Source organism: Vombatus ursinus, unplaced genomic scaffold (genome assembly GCF_900497805.2).
Source record: "Vombatus ursinus unplaced genomic scaffold, bare-nosed wombat genome assembly UNPS02014768.1, whole genome shotgun sequence".
NCBI lineage: Eukaryota > Metazoa > Chordata > Mammalia > Diprotodontia > Vombatidae > Vombatus > Vombatus ursinus.
Window position 1 is genome coordinate 24,066,716 of NW_020954546.1, and position 24,470 is coordinate 24,091,185.

The following is a 24,470-nucleotide window of genomic DNA, read 5'->3' on the forward strand; positions in this document are numbered from 1 at the left end:
TTGTTTTGTGCAAATGTTGGGGCTTTGCATTTTTATTAACATTTTCCTCTCACATGGTTTACATCCATTTATAATAATCTACATAATTGAAACAACACAGACAAAAAAAATATATCCTTACCAACTTATTAAAGTCAAATTATTAATGAACAGTCCTATCCTACCTGTATCCGCAAAACTCTCCAGATCTCCCAGGCCCCTGCACGGAAGAGGGCAAGGCGATGTGGAGTGGGGGAGGATACCTGCAGCCTATTTTCGGGGGCCCTGTTGTTAACTCCATCTGTGCCACACAGCAGGCTACCATGGCTGGGGCCTGGGCTGCATAGGCCAAAACTTGAGAAACCAAAGGATCTCTCTCTTGTACAGCTTTGTCCTGGCTTAGTACCTATCCTTTCTTCCCACTGGGGACTTTTAGATATATAAATATTTTTATTCTTTTACCTTCTCCTTAGCCTCTACTTTTCTCCTGCTTCCTCGTCTCCAGGTGGCAGCAGCTGATGCCCCAAGAAGCCAGAAGTCACTCCTCTTTTCCCACTGGCTTCTTGGTGGGGGCCTTGGGGAAGAGGACTCCTCTTCAGCTGCTGCCAGCTCCAGTCAGGCTTTCTCTCCAGCCCTGGGACTTGATTTGGAAGCCAAAGAAAGGGTCCATGGTACAGAAGGCTAACTTTGGCGTGCCAAGGCTACTGGGCAGCTGGGGCCTCTGGACTTGGGGATTCTCCTCTTTTCATCTGTATCCTTGTACCTCTGCTGCCAGTGGGTCCCCTCTCCCATCACCCTTTTCCTTTTCCTGACATTGCTAGAGCATGGCCATATCCAGCTCCTGGGCAAGGGAGAAAAAGAGGACCAGAGAGGGGACTGCTTCTCACTGAAGGGGCTGGCATCTTCCATGTGCCCTTGATCAAAATTCGGCCATGAGCACCAGCCAGGCAAGCTGGTCTCAGCTTCCAGGAGGCCAGGAATAGACTGATGGCACTCTTCTTTCAAATGCAGGGAGCCCTACCTTTGTACAAGTGGACTCTTTATCATGTCACCGTGTGGACAGAAAACTCAGCGGGCTATCCAGGCCTAGACCCAGGGCTACAGATGTGGGGACTTCCCTCCTCTTCCCAGCACGAGGTAGCCAGTCTCCCAGGCAAATCAGAATCCAACTTGGAGTTGCCAGTGTTTGGCTGGGAAGTGCCAGCACTGGGAGTGCGTCAGCCCATCGGAAGAGCAGTCCTCAAAGAGGCCAGATGGCTCACTTCCTCCAGCCCCCTTCCCGCACCTGGGTGGGAAGGTTACCGCCAGAAGCCAGGCAGGCAGGAGAAGCGAGATCCAAATGGACAGCACCACGGAGGCCGAGTGTAACTATTGTGCCCAGGCCTCGTCGTGCCCAGGCCTCGAGCTGTTCCTCCCCCAGGTGCTCTGGCAAGGCAGGAGAGGGGGTCAGTGCTGTAGCTGACCTACCCCCTGCTGGCTGGGGCAGGGGCAGAAGGGGACTTCAGAGATCCTACTGGATCTCCCCGAGGGCATGACGGGCTACCCTGTGGCAGTGCCTGGCTGCAAAGCACACAGGTCTAAGGCAGAGTTACTGAGGAGGTATGACAGGTGCCAAGGGCTGAGTTCTACTGCCTGCTGAAGGCTGCCTTCTTTTCTGGGCACCTGGGTCAGTCCTATTTGTGGCCCCAAGGGAGACAAGGCCCAGCAGGACAATAGTTGTTAGCCCCTCACTCACAGAGTGAGTCCTTCCCTGCCCCATCTCCCACCCCTCCCCTTAGGGACCCCAGGGGTATACTCGGTACCTCTCACTTTCCAACCCGTGAACACAAAATGGGGAGAAGTGGCCCAAACTCTTCTGAAGTTTCCCCAGGATCAGAGATCTAGAGGAGAGGAAGGAGCCTCAAGCTCTTCTAGTCCAAGACCTGTATTTGGCAGATGAGGAAACTGAGGATCAGAGGGGAATGACATGCCCAAGGTCACACACACCTTTGTGAGTTAAGAGGTCCCCCAGACCTTCTGGCTGGACAGCAGGTCGCCTGCCATGACTCTGCACACAAAGGAAATAGAATACCAAGGAGGAAGGAATTGAAAAGCAAGGGAAGAAAAATCAGGTGATAATCCCTCCTAGAGATGGGGTTATAAAGTGGGGAAAGGAAACAAGGAAGGACCCTTATAGACACACTCTCAGGAACAGCAGCTCCCACAGTTGTCTCTGGGCACTTGCTCAGAGAGTGGGGAGTTAACGCAGCCCCATCTTGTGGTCCTCACTGTCCTCACCGGTGTCAAGGCAAAACAGGACACAGCACCGCGGAGAGCTATCCCAGATGAGCAGACCCAGGCTGAGGCTTCACATGCAGAGGGGTGTGGGGTGGGAGTTGGTAGAGGGAGCGAAGAGAAGGGGCTTCTGGGAGCAGTGCCAGGAGAGGGCAGCTTGGCAGAAGTCACACAGAGCAAACAAAAAACCTCTGCATTTAGACTCAGGAGAAATGAAAATGCCGGAGGAAAGAAAACCACAGAGCAGGCTGTCTGGGTCCCCAGCCTGAGTGGGCCACTACCTTTTCTTCGTGACAAATATACATAGGACAGTTCCTGAACACCACGGGGCATCAGACGTGAGCGGAAGTACAGAGGGGCAGGGATGGAGCACAGCGGGGCGATGGGGGTAGAGAGGGAGGACGAGGCCAGCTTTGTACAAGGCTGCACAGGAGACGCGCACATTCCGGTTGTCAGAAATCTGCTTCCCTTGTGGTCTGGTTTGCTCCATCTGGTTTTGTGGGGTGGTCGGTTGATTGGATTTTCAAGTCTATGCTGAGCCCCAGGGCCAAGTCGGGAGGGACTGGTGCCCCCGTGGTGGACCCCATGCCACCCATGCCTACGCTAAACGTCCGTGGAGAAGTACAGTGTGTTCCGTTTTAGTTCCGCAAAGGAGATGGGAGGATGCTGCAGGTAATAAAGGAGGACCTGGACCTACGGAGAAACAGAAGGGAAGCCGTGAGGGCTGGAAGCTGCCCCCCACCCAGTGCCACAGTCATCCTGTGGGGGAAGAGAACTCCTTGGCCTGCTTCCCTCAAAATCCAGCACATGAACATTCCCATAGCCTCCCCAAAGGAAGCACAGGAAAGGACCACAGGGTCACACACCAAGAGCTCGGGGGCCTTCGAGCCCAACCTGGTTATTTTGGAGATGAGGAATCCCAGCCTTGGGGAGTGTTGGGGATGGGATCTGAACTCAGATCCTCTTATTCCCAAAGCCAGTGCTCTCTTCATAAATGCTTGTTGACCCATCGAATGGGGCGGGTTAGGAGGGAAGGCATCTTCTTTAGACAGCACCAAGTTGGCTTCATCCGACAGCCTAACCCAGGCAGCGGGGCGGGCTGCCCGGGCTGCTGAGGTTTCCAGACTGAGATGGAGAAAAACACCTTTGGACCGGTCTGCCCGAGTGGAGCAGGAGCCCCCAGAGAGCCGGCATGGGAATCCGCTCAGTCAGCAAGTGTTCACTGAAGTGCCTGGCTCTGTGCCAGCTGCTGGTGCTGACTGCTAGAATGGCCAGGTGTGGGGCTGCCTTTTAAGTCACCTGGGATGGTCAGCCATCCTGGGACCGAAAACGGCAACTCTCTCCTCTGACCAGCGCTTGCCTGCCTTCTGCGCCCTCCGCCTCTCAAGCCTTAGGGGAGCTCAGGGACGAGTGACTCTAAGCCTGGGGTTCTTAACCCTGTTTGTATCCTGGACCCTCCTGGGGGTGTGGGGAAGCCCATGGACCCTTCCCAGTAGTAGTTTTAAATGCATAAAACACATGGGATTACAAAGGAAGCCAATTACGATTAAACAGTTTAAATATATATATATGCACACACACCGACACACAGACACACACACACACCCGCCTCCAGCAAGCAAGCTCACAGACCTCAGTTTACAAAGCCTTGTTCTACCTCGCACATATAATCAATATCGTTGCTTCCCTTCTCAAGGGACGGGGGGAGGGACACAATTTGGAATTCAAAAATTTTTTACATGTTAAAAAAAATTTAAATGTAATTGGGAAATATTTCATAAACTATTTTTAAAGGAAAAAAGAAAAGAAATGCCATCCTGAGTGCCAGGATTTCAGCCCCTTTGGCTCACTGACTCCCTGCTGTTATGTATTAGGGAAGCTCTGGGATGACTGGCCCTGAGTGAATCCCACGTGGCTTTTCTTCCACAGAGGACAAGAGCCACAGAATCATGGGAGTTGGAAGAGACCTTAGGGGCTACTGAATCCAATCCCCTCATTTTACAGATGAAGAAACTGAGGCAGAGGGGTTAAGTGGCTTGTCCTGGGTCTAAAGGAAGGATTTGAACCTGTCTTCCCTGACGCCAAGGCCAGTGCCCCCTCCACTGTGACGTGCTTCCAGGGTTTCTGGGGGTGCTGGGGCATGGGGTGTGTGTGCGGAAGGAGGAAGAGAGAAATCCTAGCACTAGTGTGGGGTCCTGGGGAACAGGGTCTGCCTTATTCTGAGGAGAGGACTTCTAGTCCCCCCAGCACTGTGGGGGTGGGGCATCCTACAACTCGACCTCAGTGGATGTCTCCTGAGCCGGCTGCAGGGAAAGGGGAGCTGGTGGATCATGTAATCCCTCTTCCGGCCCTGCAGACCACATGTTCTTTCTAATAGTGATCACTAGCTTTTCTATAGAGCCTTAAGGTTTGCAACGTACTTTGCAAATATTATCTCACTGGATCCTCACACCCCTCTGAGAGGTAGGTGCTGTTCGTCCCCCCATTTCACAGACGAGGATGCAGCTTAACCTAAGAGAAGTTAAGCAGCTTGCCCAGGGTCACACAGCTAGTCAGTGTCTGATGCAGGATTTGCACTCAGGTCTTTCTGACGCCACGTCCAGCTCCCTCTACGGGGAGTGCTCAAGGAGGCACGGCTTCTCTCAGAGCAGATCTTGAGAGCTTCCTGTGGCACTGAGAGGCAAGTGCAGGGTCACACCGCCAGGATGTATCAGGGACAGTATTTGAACTCGAGTCAGGCCCTTCATCTCCTGTGCCATGCTTGCCCTCTGTTCTTTCTCCTGGGGTGCCCGAAGGAGGCAGGCTCTGCTCCCACTCCCCCTCTGCTGGTGGGAGACAGAGGCACCCCACCTGGTGATTACCTGTGCCATGACGTCGTGGGACCAGATGTCCGAGGCCGAGGTCAGGTGTCCTTTGCTTTCCACCTCAGATGGTCTCAGTAATGTTGGGCCAAACACAGTGGCCAGATTGTGAAGGGACATTTTGTTGATGGGTTCCTTTTCAGCAACCCTAGGGGAGACAGCGTGTGGTCATTTCTGCCCTGGGGTCCCTGGAGGAATGGCCTGCCCATTCCCTAATGCATCCCCTACCTGGAGGCGGAGGAGCTCGAATCCTTTTGAGGATGGGCCTTGAAGGGATGGCTAATTTCTAGACTGTAGGTTCAGATCTTAAAGATATCTTCAAGGTCATTCGTCCAAGCCCTCATTTTACAGAAAAGGAAACTTAGGCTTGAGGGATTCACAGCATCACAGACTTAGAGCTAAAAGGGACCTTACAGTTCACTGAGCCCAACCCTCTTGAGCTGACTTCTTTTTTTTAAACATATGAGAGAAAATAGGAGCCAAGGAGGTGAAGAGATGTGCCCCAGGCCACTCCAGGCCAGCTCTCCATCTGTCTCATCACTTCCTAGCTTCAATCCAATTACTGTGCCCAAGGACACTGGGGTCCATGGAGGCTGTGACTCGCCCAAAGGTCATCATGTCAAAGGTGGGATGTGAACCTTGACCCTCTGACGCCAAAGGCCATCTATGCAACCCCCTCATTTCTGGGAGGCAAGGAGGAGTCAATTGAAGGTCACTTGGCTAGTTAGGGGCAACTGGGCTAAGGAGGGCGCAGGGCCACAAGGGAGCGAGGCCACTGTGGTTTTGGGATGGAGCCGGCCCTGTGAAGGGAGCTCCCAGAACCGGAGGCAGCCTCTCCAAATCCAGGGGTGCACGGGTTGTCCCTCCCCGCTTTCCAGATGACTCTGTTGCATCACTAATGCTCTGAAGTCTGACTTGGTTTTCTCCCCGCCCTCCTTTCTCTTGCATAACTGACCAGATGCACTCGCTGTGATTTCTCTCTGTAAACAGCAGGTATTAGCTGTTGTCTGTACCCAGTGCCCAGGCAGGCCTCGGTCCCCGCTTCCCTCCAATCTCCACCCCGCACAGTTATCTAACAAAGAAACCTGCTCCTATCCTGTCCCCAGCGCCAGCGCCCTAGTGCCACTTGACAACTGCCTGCTGGAACTGTCGCCAGCCTGACCTGCACTCACAGATACCCCCAATCCCTACCAGGGCCACCACCATCCTTTGGGGGAAACCCACAGGCCCTGCCCAAATGGAGCAGTCCATTGCCTTGGAAACAGGCAGGAAAACAGGGCCATGTCAGAGGCAGCTGTGCAGGCCTCCTCCGCCCCCAACCCACACAGAAATTGAGCTTGGTCCAGGAGACCAGATGTGAGAACAGGCTGTGCCCGGTTCTCAGGGTGGAAAACCTAATGGATTTTCCCTTCACCCTTCTCCACGGATGTTCCTGCTCACTCTCCAAACTGTTTGGGAACTGGATAGGACTTCGGTCCTGGCCAAACCAGAGGGAAAAGTGCCTGAGGATGGGAGGAACGTGAAACCTGAGCTCACTCCCGGCTCCATCTCCCACTCCTCTGGCTCCTCCAGAGGTGTGGGAAAGGCCCAGCCTCCTGAACAGTCAGCTTCTGCCCAGCCTGAACCAGTGTTCACCAAGGCCAATTCCCAGAAGCCAGAAAACCCAGACCCCAAGGAGGCCAGATGGGGGGGGATGGGATAGCTGATGCCAGGATTGCTGAGAAATGCAATCCCTCTCTCTAGTCCAGGGATGGGGAGCCTCTGGGCCTCGAGGCCACATATGGCCTTCTGCGTCCTCTGGTACAGCCTTTTGACTGAGTCCACGTTTTACAGAACAGATCCCTTTATTAAGGGGATTTGTTCTGTGAAGTTTGGATTCAGTCAGGGGGCCACACTTGAGGACCTAGAGGGCCACAGGCTCCCCACCCCTGCTCCAGCCCATGCCCCAGGGCTGCCATCTAAGTTCACAGGCTCACGAGTCAAGAGCCGGAAGGTGAAGAATCTTAAGATCATAGTTCTATAGCCAGAAGGGACCTCAGAGACCTCCTGCCCCCATTTTACAGAAGAGGAAACTGAGGCCCAGGGAGGTTAAGTGATTAATCCACAGTCACAAGCAATAAGACCAGAAAGCAGATCTGATTCCAGAGTCAGTCTGTTCACTTGGAAGGGTCCTTCCAACCTCCCTGGGAGCCTGCCTTCCCCAGGGCCGTGGTGACCGAGAGGTTACCAGGGTCACACAGCTTTGGCTAACTCCTTGGTCTAGCCTGTCCCGCTGGGCAGTCTTACCAAGCCCAGGAGACCCCGGGGCAACCCCTCTCCCCACACCTCTTTACCTTTTCAAGTGTTCTAGCAAGAAGAGGAAAGTGATGAGGTTGGGGTCGGGAAGGGTCCGGAGAAGGTGCATCATACAGTTTTCCTTGGCAGCAGGATCTGAGAGGGCTGGAGACAGACAGGAGAAAACGGGTCAGCAAGGGGGCAAGCTCGTCTGGATGAGGCGCATGCCCAGGCCTCACCTACAGAACCCTACGCATCTGTCTGGCTGAGTGACTCAGAGGAGCAGGGTGGGGTGGATGCCCTCTGCTGTGCCCAGGACTAACATGACCGTCCTGTCTCCCCAGCTTCCTGGCAGGTGGGTTCTCTTTACAGACCTCATGCTGGACCCTTGGACCTGGGGCTCGGTAAGTCTCAAATCAGCAGAAAGAACTGAGGATCTAAGTCTGGAAGGTATCTCAGAAGTGACCTAATCAAAGTCCCTCTTTTTTTTTGCTTTTTGGTGAGGCAGTTGGGGTTAGGTGAGTTGCCCAGGGTCACACAGCTAGTAAGTGTCAAGTGTCTGAAGTCAAATTTGAATTCAGGTCCTCCTGATTCCAAGGCCAGAGCTCTATCCACTGCGCCACCTAGCTGCCCCAAAGCCCCTCATTTTACAAAGAAGGAAACTGAGGCCCAGAAGGCAACTTCAGAAGTCAGCTGATCCAACCTGGACGCTATCCCTGACCTGTCTTCCTGCCTCCGGGAAATACACAGAGAAAAGAGAGAACGCAGTGAGGTAAAATTCGCTGCAGCTGACTAGTCTTCCTTGTGCTATGCTCTCCAATTAGTCTGTGAGCTCCCTGAGAGTAAAGGACTGTCTAGTTTTTTTCTGCTTGTATCCCCAGCTCTCGGAACAGCGCTTAACACAGGGTGAGCCCTTGATAAATGCCTTTTCATCCATTTACTCATTAACTCATCTCACCCAACATGTGCCTCAGCAGCTGGCAAAGCCTGTCCACCTTCTGCCTCCCCCTGCTTCCCCTCTGCTCCTTCTTCCTCTGCACCCAGCCAAAGATGCTAATGGTGTTTTGTTTCCTGTTACCATTTTTAATAAAGCAGAGCTGGAAGGCTGGAGGAGGAAGCGCAGACTACCTCACCAGAGCTTGCTGAAAGGGTCAGAGGAGGCGATAGGGAGTGAGGGGACTGAGTCCTGGAGAGGACAGGGATAAAGGGGGAAGCTGGCAGCAGCTGAGCCAAACCCAAAAGTTCCTCCACCAAGGGCCGCTTTACTCTGATGGTCCCTAGTGTGGGCAGAAGGGTCAAGAAGGCAGGCCATCCTTGAATGGTACAGCTGAGGGCAGAGAATCCCTTTCCTTGAGTCCCTCTGGCAAATGGGATTGGACTCAGAAAGCCAGTCCAGGCTGTGCTCATCAGAGAGCCTCAGCGTTCTAAGAGTTGCAAGGCAAGAAGGAGGGTGTTAGAACATGAGTAATTATGGATTGGAGGAGGAAAGCATGGGCATGGGATGGAAGGGCAGGGAGAAGATGATGGGGCCAGGGGGTCAAACCTATGAGTCAAGAGCCAGAGCACACAACAGAAAAAGTCTAAGCCGTTCCATTAGGATCGGTTATGTTCAAAGGCCAGCCCTGTTCTCCTGGGTACTGAGCACTACTGAACAAATGGCCTGAGATCATCCCCAGTGCCATTACGGCTTGTAGGTTTCTAGTGGACCTGGGAATTTAAGGCATTTTGGGCTCAGAAGTCTTCCTCCTTCAACCTAAATGAAAGGAAGGGGCAGCACTAATAACCAGCCACGTGTTACTGTTCCCTCCTAACTGCTCCTGCTCCCCAATCCCAGGAGCCCCATCAGAGCCCTCAGGAACCCAGCTGAAGTCTCACCGATGCCCTCCATGAAGGCTGGATAGAGTCTGTCTGTGAGGAGGGGCTCTGGGAGCTCCCGGAAGTAGAGCTTCAAGGTCCCCGCAATGGCATTGATGTCCATGTCACTCAACATCACCAGCACGTCCTTATTGTCTGGAGAGGAGAGGAGAAAAGAGGAGTGGGAATTAGTCACCCCCACAGAGGCGCAGAACGTCAAAGCTGACTGCTAGGAATGTATCCAAGCCATCCCTGATAAGGGTTCTCCTGGTCTCTATTTTAAGACTTCCCGGAATGGTGAGCACATTACCACCAGTGTTGCCCATCTCAGTTTGGAGAGCTGTAATTGTTAGGGAGTTTTTCCTTATCCTGCCTAAAATACACCTTTGTGGAGCCAGCAAAATCCCGCCACCTTCTTCCCTCACAGCCAAAGAGTGCATATGTTGTTTGATCTTGTTACCATTTTTTTTTTTAGCTAAAATCTGCTTTGTGGCAGTTTCCACCCATTGGTCAAATTCTCCTCTCTAGGGCCAAGAAGAATAAGTTGGGTGCACCCCACTTATCAACACATGCATCTTGGCAGCTTTTCAAAGTATTTCCCTCCTATCTTGGGGCCCAGGAGTTTCAGAGCAGTTCTCTCTTCCCCCAGAAATGACAGGTACCATATTTCCCTATTCTATTCATGCTATGCTAGGAAAACTGTCAGAAGGATTTTTCCTGCAGGCCTGGCCAGGGGCCATCGACATGGGGGGTGGCTATAAGCTGGCATGAAGGGCTTTCCTGGTAAAAGGTTTCTTTCCTCATACAGGGTTCCTGATAAAGGGTCATAGATGGAGGGCCAGAAGGGACCTTAGAGGCCAACTAGTTCAACCTGTTACTTTACAGATAAGGAAACTGAGGCTGTGAGACATTAGGTGACTCTGAGGCCCAGCTTGAAAGCCAGCCTTGCTCTAGGCAGCTGGGGGCACAAGAGATCAAAAGTGAGACTTGGCAGTCACAAAGACCCGAATCCAAAATCCTGCCTCAGACATTTGACTAGCTGTGATCCTGGGCAAATCACAACCTTTCACAGCCTTGGTTTCCACGTCTGTACATGAGATAATAACAACCTCTTCCTCCCAGGATTATTGTGAGGATGAAATGAGATCATGTTTGTAAAAAGCAGCTTGTAAACTTTAGAGTCCTATATAAATGTTAGCTATTATTATTATTTTTATTATTATTACTCTGTTTCCTACATTATGCTGCCTCTTCAATATCCCTGTTAAGGGTAAGGCAGGGCCAAGACAAATCCATGAAGGTATCTGTGATTCAGCCCTGTCTGGAAAAGCTTGGGACTTACTGAGTCCTTGCTGGGGACTGAGGGTAGAGGATACTATGCCTTGGGGCTGGTATCTGGTTTGCTTTGCCCATGACTCTCTTATGTGAAGACTGGAGAAGGGGACGGGGGAGAGAGAGAAAAGTCAGTTCCATGATCCAGAACTCTGGGGCCACATTAATACCGTACAGAGGCTCTGTCCTCACTGACAGTCTCAGCTAAGCCCCTCTCTGGAAAGCTCGACACATTTTTTACACCTAAAATCATGTTCAACCAAGCCTTGGTTTTCAGGCCATGAAGAGAAATCTGGGCCAGGAACAATCAGCTTTGTGCCAGTATCTCCCTCAGCCTCCTGGCCCCATCCTGCCCCCTTCATTCTCCCAACCTCTCTCCCTCCCACCCCAAAGGATGTCATCTTCTGTGCCTGCCAAGGGCCACCCTTCAGGGCCTCTGTCACTGCTGGGGTTGGGGTGGGGTAGAGGGGAAGAGCCAGGGAGAAGGTTCAGGCTGGTTCTTCAGGAGCTGTCCAGCTCAGCCTCTAAGGGACTGGCCTGGTCTGCCCAGACCAGTTTGGCTATCCCAGCAGGCAGGCAGGCAGGCAGCCAGTCCATACCATGTACTAAGTACCAGTAACAAGACACAGCCCTAGGCTATCACTACAGGATCGTATGAATGAAACCAAAGGCTCTGGTCCAACCTTTGACTGTCTTAGGGCCTTAAAAGAGAAGGCAGGACAAATATACAACAGAGACTGATTTTATTGGTACGGAGATGTCCTGGGTGAGGAAACTACTTTTGCCAAAATAAGTTGGCCCCTTCTGTGCAACTAATAGTTTTAGAGACTCTTAACCTGGCATCTTGAACTTTAAAACAATGTATATTTTGATACATTTGCTTCACTGTAATTGGTTTCCTCTGTAATCCTATGTATCTTATGCTTTTAAAAACATTTTTCTGAAGAGCCCGTAGGCTTTAGTGGACTGCCTAAGGAGGCCATGAGATAAACCCTTGTCTTAGGGGGTTACCCAGAACACCGGACAGTGAAATGATTCACCCAGGGTCCCACAATGCCTCTCAAACTCTACTGAGACCTCAGGAGCCTGGCATCCAGAAGCCAAGAAGTGTGAGCTCAGGGCTTTTAAATCTGTCTCCACTGAGTACCCTGGGAATGAGCACAGGAGTCAGTTTCCAAGATGTAAGCTGTAAATTTCAGCTTTGTCAGATCCAAGGCTCCCCACTACCTGCAAGTCTAGGCAAGTGTGGGGAGAACCCCTGAGAGCCAGACAAGAAAGTGTGGAAGTCCCACCCTCTGCTCTCTGTCTTAGTCCATGTTCCCCAGCCCCCACCCCCCCACCCAGGTCCTGGGGTTCCCCTGGGACTCACTGGCATCAAAGACAGCCTTCAGTGCCTGGATGTCAGTGGCCACCCCCGAAATCCGGTAGATTCCGATTTCCTCAATGCCTCTTTTCTCTACCTCCTCCACACATTGCCGGACGATGTAGGGTACCTTGGAGCGCTCTCGCCTGTGGAGGCAGGGAGTGGGCAGCACGGTGACTACCTTTGCTATGACAGCAGAGTCACCTCCCCTTACCTCCCACTCACCTGACCCACTCCCATTCCCTGACCTTGGGCGGCCCTGGTTGCTTGGACTGGGGAGGGGAGAGGCAGGGAAGGGTGAGGAGAACAGAAGGAGATACCTACAGGGCTTGCTCTGTGTGTGTGTGTGTGTGTGTAGAGGGTGGGAAAAGGGGGTGGGGGTATCAGATCAAGGTACACAGGGTCTCTGTTCTCCTCTCACAAGTTGATACCAAGATAAGGGTCATGTACAAAATGTTTGGGCTTCATGGGAGGGAGGCAGATTAAGCAGAAACCCAAGCAGATGGAAGAGGGAAGAGGCTTTTCCTTTGGGAAAACCCTAAGGAGTTTTGGTGAGAATGAACACACCCTGGGGGACCCTCCCTACAGGAGAATGAGGTATCTGTTTCCAGGGAAGAACCTCACCTCCCAGTCACAAAGACTCTCCTTTCTGAGATAAGACACCAGCTGGGCCGAAAGCGTGCCCACCCTCCCCCCAACATATCCCAGGATTATAGGATCCCAGATGTAGCGCTCAGAGAGACCTTAGAGGCGGTCTGGCCCAAGGCCCTTCATCATCTCGATGAGGTAACTGAGGCCCACAGAGGTAAGCGATTTGTCCAAAGTCACACAGGGAGGACATGAGGAAGGCAGGATTTGAACCCAGGACCTCTGTGACTCTAAACCCAGGGCTCTTTCCCTGTCCTAAATTGCCTTTTCCTAGAAGATGTTGCCTCGACACCTCACTCAGGGCAGTGGAATCTCATCTGCCCCTGGGGGGAGAAGAGTCAGAGGGAGCATGAAGCAGCCAACTTTTGAATCACTCAATCAATAATCATTTGTTAGGGAACGATGCTAAGCACTGGAATCATAGCATTTCAGAACTGGAAGGGATCTTAGAGATCACTTAGCCCAGCTGCTCCCACTCCTTCACTTTACAGAGAAAGACACTGAGGCCCTGGGACTTGTCCGAGGCTACAGTTAGGTGGCACAGTGGCTAAAGTGCCAGGCCCAGAGTCAAGAAGATTCATCTTCCTGAGTTCAAATCTGGCCTCAGACACTTATTGACTGTGTGACCCTAGGCAAGTCACTTAACCCTGTTTGCCTTAGTTTCCTCATCTGTAAAATGAGCTGGAGAAGGAAATGGCAAATCTCTGCCAAGAAAACCCCCAATGGGGTTTGAGTGGAGATCTGAACCTAGAATGTTGGCTTCCAGTGCAGGGCTCTTTTCATTCCACCCCTTGGGGAGGTATGAGTCTGGCGGGGAGTGGAGGGGCCTGGGGCACTTGGATTGACAGCCTAAGGAATATAGGTTCCAGGAATGGCACATACTTTGTCACGACGCTGATCTTCACCCCAAACACTCCTGTCTGCTTTTTAGATGGGGTCCTCTTCAGGCTCATGTCCCGGCTGGTGAATTTCATGGAGAACTCCACCTTGATCTGCATCAAGGAAAAGGCCAAGTTGGGGCAGGGTTGGGGCAGGGGTAGTTAATGCCCTGGAACGACGATGTTGGAGACCCCAACAAGGGGATGGACACAAAGGGATCAAGATGTGGGAAGGCAGGTCCAGCTGCTGGGTGGGCAAGACTAACCCAAGGAAAACTCTGGAAGCAGCAGGAAGCCGGGGAGTGACACCATGCCACGCTGGGATCCCCTCTATCTCCCATGGCCTTACCCCGTTCATCTCGATCACATCCATGTGCCAGTTCTTCGTCTGCACAGTCTGTGGGTCCAGCTGCAGAAACAGAGGAGATGGGGAAAGTTACACATGGCACAGCCTCCGCCACAGGCAGAGGAAAATGCCTCTCCACCAGCCACCAGGGTGTGCTGACTAGATCTTTCGGGCTCCCAGCTCAACTGTAAGCTCCTTGTGGGGAGACCATCCTGAACTTTTGTATATCCTGAGTAGCACCTAGCACAGTAAGGAGCACAGAGCGGATACACAATAAATATCTGTTATACCAAGGAATAAACGGATGAGACTCAGCAGGACAGTCACACTGGGAGCCTAGGACAGGAACTGGCAGGTTGTGAGGAATAAGAAAGACAGGGAGAATGGATTAACCACCACGCCAAGAACTGTGCTGGTGCTGAGGAAACGTGGACAGTAGTCTCTGCCCTCAGAGAGCTTACCTTCTATTGCAGGAAGCAACAGGTATAGATATAAGCACAAACTAAGCACTTATTGCAAGTGCCAGGCACTATGCTAAGCCCTGGGGATAAGAAGAAAGGCAGAAACGTGATTCCTGCTCTCAAGAAGCTCCCATTCTAACAGGGAGACAACACACAGCAACTACGTACATACAAGACACATACGATGAAAACGGAAGGGGATTCCCTTCCCAAATAAATGCAAAATAATTGGGGGATGGGAGAGGTACCAGCATCTGGGGGAATTGGGAAAGGTCTCGTACAGGAGGTAGAACCTGCGCTGAACTTTGAGAGAAACTAGAGGTGCTAGGATGTGAGGAGGGATGGTGCTCCAGGTATGAGTCTCTGGCATCTCTGTGCAAAGATGTGGAGATGGGAGATGGAAAGTTGTAACAGAACACCATGTAGAGATCTTAAGTGACCCAGTCTCAGAAAAGGAAATAGATCTAACTGTAAAGGAACTCCCGGGGGGGGGGGGCGGGTGAGGTGGGGGAAATCTGGTATTGATGAATTTGCAAGGCAATTAAATCAAACTTTTAGAGTGCTTTCTTAATGTGTCTATGCAAGTTATTCTCAATACCCGAGGAAATAAGCACTCTACCAAACCCCCTTGTATGATACAAAGAGAGTCCTAATACTTAAACCAGGGAAGGATAAAACAAAAAAAGGAAAACTACAGACCAATACCATTAATGGATACATATTCAAAATTTTTAAATGAAATTCTGTCAAGCGGATTATCTAAGAAATGGTTCATTCTGACTGAAGTGGATTTACACCAGGGAGGCAAGGTTGGTTCAACAATAGGAAAACAATAAACATAATATTTTTTGAAAAGCAAACATCTAAAACTACACAATCATCTCACTAGACAAAGAAAATGCCTTTGACAAAGTATAAAATTCATTTATGCTAAAAAAAATCCTACAAACTACAGGCATAAAAGGAGTCTTTTTTAGTATCATAAAAAATAACTATTTCAAAACCAAAAGCAATTATTATATATAATGGAGAGGCACTAGAAGTTTTCCCAATAAATATAGGAATTTTAACCCCATTTTATAGCTGAAGAAACTGAGGTTCAGAGGCAAAGTAGATAGTCCAAAGTTATAGCGACACAAGTCACCCAGCACCCTAAGGAACAGGAGGGGAACCCCAAGGACCTTGGGAGGAGGCCACCTCCGGGAAAAGGCTGCTGGTGGCAGACACAGCAGAAGACAGGGAACACTGATCCCGGAGCTCCAAGAAGAGCCCCCAAGTTTCTTGGGGAGGTCCTTGAATGGTAGGAAAGAGCAGCTCCTGATGCCCCCCAAGATTCAGTTCACTGAATAGGACCATACACCGAGAGCTGGAAGGGGCCTCAGAGGACATCAGAACCCAGACTTCTCATTTTAGAGATGAGCAAACGGAGGCCCAGAGAGGTTAAGTGACTTGCCCAGGGTCACACAGAGCAGAGATTCTCCTCACTCCAAATTCGGCACTCTTTCGGCCACACTCTGCTCTTGGGAGAAGTGTGGTAGACAAGGAGCTGATCTCAAAGCCAAGAAGACCCGGGTTCAAGTCCTACCTTTGGCACATACTGGCTATGGGACCTTAAACAAGTCACATCCCAGTGCTCTAGGCAGCTCCTTATGACCAGAAGTGGCGACAAGGTGCCGCCCTGCATCGTTAGGAGGAAAGTGATCCCTAGGCTCTCAGGTCCAGCCCCTTTTCCTTAATCTTATGTGTCAATGAACGCCGCCCCAACTGTTCCAGCTTAAATGGAGATCCCTTCACCAACCACCCACTCCCACCGCGGTCTAGACAATATTCAGCACTCAGTCACACACTGTCTCATGGACGCTTTCTAAGGAAGGTACGGTGTCTTCTTCTTCTGTCCCCACCCTCTACACCCCCAGTGCCCAGAACGGTGCTGGTCTAATACTAGGTGGCTGACTGGTCGTTCAGATCTCCCCTTCCTCCCATTCCCTCAGAGGGGTACCAGGCCCCTCTCTGCCCCCCACAATGCCAGCTCTGTCTCTGGGGAGCAGAGTAACTTCCATAAGTCTATTTCAGGATGTCATTTTAATGCAGAGAAGGGGGGGGCATGGAGAGGGACAGGGGCACATTTTCCAGTGAAATTATGTCTCTTGAATTGCTGTGGCTATTTATAACCCCTGGGAAATGTGCACTCTGCTATTTCCTGATTAGATTAGTGGTCTAGGGGTGGGGTAGGGGTGGAGGGTGCGGGGACATCAGGAGGGGGCTGGATGCTTGGCAGGGGCCCCCTCTGCCTGGGGGCCCTTCCCGGGGCGGGGGGGGGGGGGGGGGGGGGGGGGGGGGGGCACCTGAGAGCATCCTAGCATGCTGCCCTGCATGACAAAGGCTGCCAAACAAAACTAAGAATGGAAGAAAAATATGAGGCAGTCAGAATCAGAAAATAGAGAGAGTCAGAAAGGACCTCAGGGGCTCTCTAGTCCAACCCATACAGGAAAGGAATCCCCTAGCCTCTGCTTGAAGCCCCCCCTCGAGGGCCCCCGCCAGCCCCCTTCCTCTCCCGACCAAAGCAGCCCACTCCCCGGTGGGGAGATTCTCCCTGGAAGGTTTTCCTGACATCAAACCTAGACTTAATTTATCCAGAAACATTTACAGGCACCCACCGCGTGCCAGGTGCTGGGGTTACAGAGACAAAAATCCACCCACACACACCCCCCTCTCCACAGGAAAGCCCTTCAGAAACCTGAAGACAGCTCACCCGCCTCAGCTGACTCTTTGCCCCCAGTTCCTCTGACTGACTTTCATGACACGGACTCAAAACCCTTCTTTGACTCTGGAGGACTTAAGAGCCGACCGCTGCAGTGACCAGCCACCATCGTACAGGCTCCAACAGAGGGAGGTGGAGAAGGGGAATGCACACGTCCCATATGCAGAATGGGACATTTTAGGGGGCACGTGGTCGATGAGGGAACTGGTTTAGCTTGAAGATGCACGTGAGGAGGGTTTTGTTTTGTTCTGTTTTTACTGGAGGGGAGGCAGAGAGAGAAAATGAATTTTTAATTGAAAAAAGAAAAGTTTGTTAATGGGGGAGTGGAGAGGACGCAATGGGAAGCAAGCTGTATTTACAATCAGGTCTTGCCTCTGCCACTTAGTACCTGAGTGACCTCGCGCAATTCACTTTACCACTCTTGGCCTTAGTTTACCTCAGTAAAAGGAGGAGGCTGGATGCGATGGCCTCAAAGTGCTCTGACAGCTCGACATCTATACGCCTTATAATGTCTTCCCACTCGACCGATCACAAAGAAATGAGTCCGCCCTGCACTGCAGGAAGGGAAGAAGCAGCATAGGTGGGGACCAGCTGGAAGGGCTTCAATGGTGGATGGAAAAGGGGCCCAGGTGTGTACAGATGTGGGAACACAGCAAGCAGGGTGAGGGCCGGAGCTGAGACTGGAGAAGACGGAGTGAGTGCCTCACGGTCCTGACTTTTTGATGTAATGAGGCTGCCTAGGATGAGAAACCTCTGGGGAATGAAGCAGGGGCAGCCCTCGCTTCTTCCCTACCAACACACACACACGCACACGCACACACACACACAACACACACACACACACACACCCTTTTTTCTTCACTGTCATGGATTCACAGAAAGGATAGCTGGGTGAGACGAACTTTCAGGGTCAGGGTATTCATTATGTTAGGATTGGAAGGGACCTTTAGGATCATTTAGTCCAGCTTTCCCATTTCTCAAAAGAGGAAACTGAGGCCTAAGGGAGTGTAAGTTGGCTAACACAATCCAAGGGAGAAGAAAGTATACTTCAAAAGCCTTCCAGCCAATTTCCTTTGTTCTTTCCTTCCTTCCTTTTCTTTCCTCTCCTTCCCTCTCCCTCTTTTCCTCCCTTCCTTTCCCTTTATTTTTTCCCCCAGATTCCAGGCCAGCCCTCTATACATTAGATGATATTGTTTCCATAGTATTACAAAAGGCGTTCCAAAGGCTTTTGGGAATATTCTATATATAAAACTGGGAACTTCTATTCCCTGTAAATTTCCTATTCTTTTCAGGCCAGCTTGGTTAAAGAGCCCCAAAGGGAAGGAATTTCTGTTCCTTCTGGGAATTCTTTCCTCCTGGGAAAAGCACTGGGCTGAGAGTTGGAAGCCCTGAGTTCATATCCCAGCTCTGTAACTTCCTACCCACCACAGGCAAGCCTCTTTAATTAATTTAATGGAGGGCAGGGAGGAGAGGGGGAATGTTTAGAAATGACAATGGTATTTTTAAAAGGCATCAATAAAGTTAAATTAAGCCATCCAAAGATTGTTGAAAGCGACTTCCAGGACGGCTGAGTGGCCTGTCCCTGAGCATGGATGCCTGAGTCTCCCTGTTCAGTTTTTCCTCCCTAACCTGGCACAGTAAGGGACAGCAGGACCCTTTTGTGTTCTGGTTTCATGTTGTAAATGGGAAGGAGACTCGGAGAGAAGGGGAAGATGAAGGCCAGGAGACCGGTTCCCTTCTCCTCAGAACTAGGCAATCCCTCCAGCTGGTCCCTCCTACTGGCCCTCGGCTACTGCTTCGAAGGTTTGGGAAACAGCGGCTTTTCATCTCAGCGCAGGGTCGGAAACAGCCGTCATCAGCTTGGCTTTGAGGGGGCCTGCTGCCCGCGAACTATTCTTTCCCTGCCTCCTGCTCTCCTTGCGTTTCTTTCTCTTGACTTTCCCCTGGAAGTCCTCCACCCAGGGCAGGTCCCTGGTATATCTTAGCTCTGATCTTTCAGCCTGCTCGTCTAGGATGTGAAGCCTCTGTGGAGACCCAAGGACAAACACCACGACTTAGTCTCTAGAGGCGAGCATCTGTGTTAGCCCTGACGCCGTCACATGTACTATAGTCAGCAAGGTGCAGCAGAAGAACAAAGTGCCTTTGGATGGAGGTGGAGCAGAGGATCTGGCCTCGGGCAGACCGTTTTATTTCTCTGGGCCTCAGTTTCCTCACCTGTAAAATGGAGTTGGCCTTTCCAGCTCTAAATCGAGGGCTATGGTCCTAAAGTAAATACAGGTTGTATGCGGTAAGCATTTAATAAATGCTCGTTTATTGATTAGAGATGTATGCACAGTGGAAAGAGGGACTCCAAGGCCTGAGGACCTTTGTGGTTTCTGGAAGGCTTCAAATCTTACCTCTTGCTACCTGTGTGACCTGAGGAGAGTCACTTCACTGCCCTGGGCCTCAATTTCCACATCTGTAAAATGAGGAGGCCTTTGAAGCCCCATCCAGCTATGGGACTGATTTGGCACAGAGGATTTATTCCCTGATCCTCCCTTCCTTCCTCTAAACCTTCTCCCTGAGGCCAGTCTCTGGTGCTGTGGTGACCTCTGTACGGCTGTTTATGAATAAAGAAAGCATTTGAGAGGCCCATGAAGGATGGATGGATGGCTCACAGGATCATAGGTTTGGAGCAGGGAAGGGACCTTCCTGGTCGGCTAGCCCAACCCTGTCATGCTGCAGATGAGTAAACCGAGACCCAGGAATGCTAGAGGACAGAGAACTGTAGAGCTCATTCTACAGATGAGGAAACTGAGGCCTGGAGAAATGAAGTGGACACAGCTTACTAGCTCTGACAAGTGACAAAGGAGCAGCTTGTTAGCTGGGGCAAGTGACAAAATCAGAATTTGAATCCAGGCCCTGGGACTGCAAGGTCAGTATTCTTTCCACCATATCACATTGTTTTCACTTACATTACTGTTCTAATTGTGTATACCATTCAGACGACCTTTTTTTAAAGAGAGGTCTTTGAAGCATTCCAGAAGCCTGGGAACAGGGCCCATTTGAAATGGGTTGCCCTGAGCTGAAGTCCTAAAGAGCTTGTCCAGAAAACCTTCTGCCCAGGACCATGGCTCCTTGGAGAAAGGGGATTAATCAGCAGTATTTACAAAGCTCCTGACACCCTAGAGGCAGTGAGGCAAAGAGACAAAAATGAATGCATGCTACCTGCCTTCAGGGAGCATACACTCTAAAACCTGAGGCAGGATGGCCCAGTAGAGTGAGGGCAGGACAAAGCATCAACTGCTGGGTCAACTGGATGGACAGTGACCTTGAGACATCATTACATCTGCCTGGGCCTTGGCTTCTCTCTCAATAAAATGCAGGTTATGGGGCAGCTAGGTGGTGCAGTGGATAGAGCTCTGGCCTTGGAGTCAGGAGGACCTGAGCTCAAATCCAGCCTCAGACACTTGACACTAGCTGTGTGGCCCTGGGCAAGTCATTTAACCCTGACTGCCTCACCAAAAAGCATGAATGAATAAATAAATAAATGCAGATTAAGCCAGAGGCTGCTTCAGTCCCTTCCACCTCCAACATTCTATCAATCAATCAACATTTATTAAGCACCTACTATGTGCCAGGCATTGTGCTGTGATGCTTCCCAGACTACAGCCCCACACTGCTGGCTCTGATCTGGACTTGGAGCTGGGATAAAGCACACAGAGGCCTCTTTAGTCTCGGGCATATTTCACACATTGCTCAGATCTTTGAGGTCTCAGGCCTCTAGAGGATCCTCCCCCTCACCACCCCCCTAGGCCACAGACATACGCAACCACCAGCATGGGAAAAGAACACTGGGGTTTGGAGTCATAGACTCAGGAGAAGTCATTTATATCTCTGAGCCTCAGTTTCCTCTTCTGTAAAATGAGGAAGATGGCCTCTGAGGGCCCTACCAGCTCCAGATCCATGATCCTTTGATGTAGTAAGATACCCACTGCACCCCACCCCCATGACCCTCCAAACCCTTCTACTCTCACATGGCCAGATACTGTTAGACGGGGCTGGGGAAGGAGCCTTCTAGGTGACTGGCTTTGGAACAGATGGTTCCACCCAATGGTTCAAGGCCGGTCCAAGCTTTGGCTGCCTTTGCTCAGCTGCAACCATCAGCCACTTGGTCTGTTAGTGTGGGCCGGGCATAGAGCCCTTCATCTCGTACCATAGGGCATCATCAAAGCAAGCCAAAACTGGAGACCTTTACAGAGGAGGAAACTGAGGCCAGGGGTGAGGTGACTTGTCCAAGGTCATACATCAGTAAACCGGCAAGTACAGGAGAGCCACTTCCTGGTCCCTACTTCACCCCAAGGAATGCCCTGTCCTTGCCCTCCTGAGCCCTGGGGCCCAGGCACCTTAGCTCTGTGGGTCTGGAAGCATTGCCTACTTAGGGGTTGAATTTGGGCCGAGGGTAGAGGAACCTCAAATGTTCCTTGAAGCCTAATGGAAAAATTTTACTGGGTGTAAGACTTATGGAATGTGTACCTCAAGAGGCAATACAGGACTAAAACATAAATAGATTTGGGAAGCACTGAAGATAAAATAACCATGATTACTGATTGGGAATGATAATTGAGGGGAAGCTAGGTGGCAAAATGGATAGAGCGCAGGGCCTGTAGTCAGGAAGACTCATCTTCCTGAGTTTAAATCTGGCCTCAGACACTTACTAGCTGTGTGACCCTGGGCAAGTCACTTCACCCAGATTGCCTCAGATTCCTCATCTACAAAATGAGCTGGAGAAGGAAATGGCAAACCGCTCCAGTATCTCTGCCAAGAAAACCCCAAGTGGGGTCACGAAGAGTTGGACACAACTGAACAACAACAAACACCCCAAATTGTGAGGCTGAGAGAAATTTAAGAAATTCAGAGAAACATACAGCCTCCCGGGAATCATAGCCGTAATACTAAAAGGGACTACAGGAGCCATCTACTCCAGCTAATTTTACAAAGGAGGAAACTGAGGCTCAGAGGATAAGTGACTGGCCCGGGGTCTCACAGGTGGTAAGCAGCTAAGCTTGGATTCAAACTCAGACCTGAAGACGACACATCCACGGTTCTCTTCATCTTCTTCTCTGACCCTCCCTTCAATGCCATTGTCAGAGTAGTGTGCACAAAAGGGGTCAGCCAGCATGTTGCTTCTGACAGCTTTTAAAGGCCTGTGTTGAGGAGGCAGCTCGAACCCCTATGATTCCCAGGCTATCCCATCAGCGGCCCAAGTGCTGAACAAATCCAGGCCTGAGTTAGCTTATCCCTGGCTTCTCCTTCAACTCCAACCCTTGCAAAAAAAAAAAAAAAAAAAAAAAAGAAGAAGAAGAAGAAGAAGAAAGAAAGAACCATCGACACGCACATACCCCGCTGAGGTCATACTAACTCTGCTGTGCCAAGGCCAGTCTATCATTGGGGGAGACCACAGGCGCGAGAAGCATGAAAAGGCTGGCGAGGGAGACAGATGCATGCGTCAGGAGCCCGCCTGCCTCCCTCGGGCTGAAGTGCCAGAGCGCTCCGGCAACGTGGCTGCCGGCCTGGGGTGGGGGGTGGGTGGAAGAGGGAAGCGGGGCTGGTAGAGCCCTCCCAAGGGAGAGGAGACACTCCCACTGCCCCCAGCACTGACCCTGCACCAGGCCAGTGCCCACTGTTTTACCAGCGTCTTTCTGGGCTTCCTCTGTCCCTTTCTGCTCCATAGAGAACACACACACACACTTCAATGCGCACCCAATGCTGGATCCCTCTAGAACTCCATTCCAAACAACCTTGGCTTCTGGTGCCCCACCCCCCCCCCCGCCCCCGGCTTTCCTCCTCCCTCCCACCTAAATAGAACTTTGAAGTCCCTCAGCTGCACATATGGAAGGGGTTTTAGCTGGGCTCTGAATGCAGTCTTTATTAAATCCAGGTTAGCCCCTATCAGCACCGCCTACCTGCTCTCCCCAGCACACTCTGCATTCCTCCAGCTAAGCCCTGTCCCCTTCTGGTTTTTAACCCTTCTTTCTACTCAGCATGGAGGCAGCCAACTGCCCCAATAAACTAATGAGAGAGAGAAAGAAATGTTTCAGGTTATACCAGAGCAGCGGGTATCAGAGCTCCTGGGACTGCAGAGGTGGGGCTGGGCCTGCATTTAGGGTCTTAGAAAGTTCTACAAACCTCTGCATGACTCTTAAGTCAACCTATCTCTTTTGGGTAAGGCCATTCACCATTGCTGACTGCCCCAAGCTGTCACTCCCTTCACCTCCAAACCTCTGCTACAAGGCCAGGGCCCGTGCCAACTATCTGGGAACCAGTCTAACTACCAAAATTCAATGCCCAGAGATCGCGCGGTGTTGAGTAGAGTGTGCTGGATCTGGGATCAGCCTCAGACATTCACTAGCTGTGTGAGCCTGGGCGGGTGACTTGCTCCTCCTTGCCTCTGTTTCCTTCTCTGTAAAATGATGGGATGCCTTCCAGCTCTAAATCTGTGATCCCATAACTATGTCAGAGGGCAAGAGAGGGGTGCAGGAAGGGCAGAAGGAACTGGCATCTCATAAGAAAACGTGCAAGGCATTCACTGTGTCCAGGAAGTACATAGATGATCCCACTATTCTCTGAGGAAATCCCCAAGGAGCCAGCCTGGCCTGGCCTGACCTTCCCTGGATCAGCTGCCTGTTTTCTGAAGGTCAGAAGACAGCACTGGAGGTCAAAGCCAAGGAAAGGGGCCAGCTGGGGTCCCAACACGGAAACTTTAAGTTAGGTTTAAAGACCAGGCCAAATTCCTTGGAAAGCCATTAAGGAAGGGCCCAGTGCCCTGTTGGCTGCAAGGACCTTTTCCATCCTCGTACTTGGAGCTGAGCAGTTTGGAAAGTTATAGAGAAACCCTTCCAACAGTCAGCTCTACCCTGCCCCACACAGTCTGTATATCCTGAGCCATCTCCCCACCACTGGCCAGATGAGGAGTACAGGCCTGGCTGCCCTGCCCCACTGAGAGCTCTCTCCACACAGGTGACCCTCTGCCCCGAGGAGGTAGCTCCTCGCACAGTTAATGCTTTCTCTGGAAGCTGCTAACCCATCTGTTCTGCCCTGGATCAAGCGATGCGCTGGTCACAGCACACAGGCATTGCCATCATCAAAAGCCACTGCATGTCCGCCTCAAAGTCCCGGATGCTGCCGAACCAGTCACTCTGCAGATCCCCAGCATCATCCAGTAGCTGGTTCACTTGTTAAATGCCTATTCCTTGCCAGGTGCTAAGGACAAATACAGAAAATGAGACAGTTTCTGCCCTCAAAGAGGATACATTCTAACAGGTGCTTTCAGCATGTTAGTAAATACTCGATATGTCCTGAGTAAATCAATACACTTACTCTATATAAAGCACCATGAACTGGATCTAGGGAGACAAAGAGATAGAAGGGCATCGGACCTATCCTATGGGTCTTATTAT

At 51.2% G+C, this 24,470-nt stretch overlaps 1 protein-coding gene across 5 annotated transcripts in view; it reads right to left on the minus strand.

The window, feature by feature from the left end:
- The window catches only part of ABR (ABR, RhoGEF and GTPase activating protein), a 297,476-nt gene continuing 273,006 nt past the window's right edge, over positions 1 to 24,470 (minus strand). For all 5 annotated transcript variants that reach the window (XM_027861657.1, XM_027861659.1, XM_027861658.1 and 2 more), the window contains 7 exons: positions 13,813 to 13,872; positions 13,468 to 13,577; positions 11,944 to 12,083; positions 9,264 to 9,398; positions 7,448 to 7,553; positions 5,115 to 5,262; positions 1 to 2,946 (listed from right to left, as the gene is read on the minus strand). In XM_027861657.1, coding sequence (XP_027717458.1) covers positions 2,857 to 2,946; positions 5,115 to 5,262; positions 7,448 to 7,553; positions 9,264 to 9,398; positions 11,944 to 12,083; positions 13,468 to 13,577; positions 13,813 to 13,872 — 789 coding nt within the window. In that variant the 3' untranslated portion in view covers positions 1 to 2,856. The remainder of the gene's footprint in view (positions 2,947 to 5,114; positions 5,263 to 7,447; positions 7,554 to 9,263; positions 9,399 to 11,943; positions 12,084 to 13,467; positions 13,578 to 13,812; positions 13,873 to 24,470) is intronic.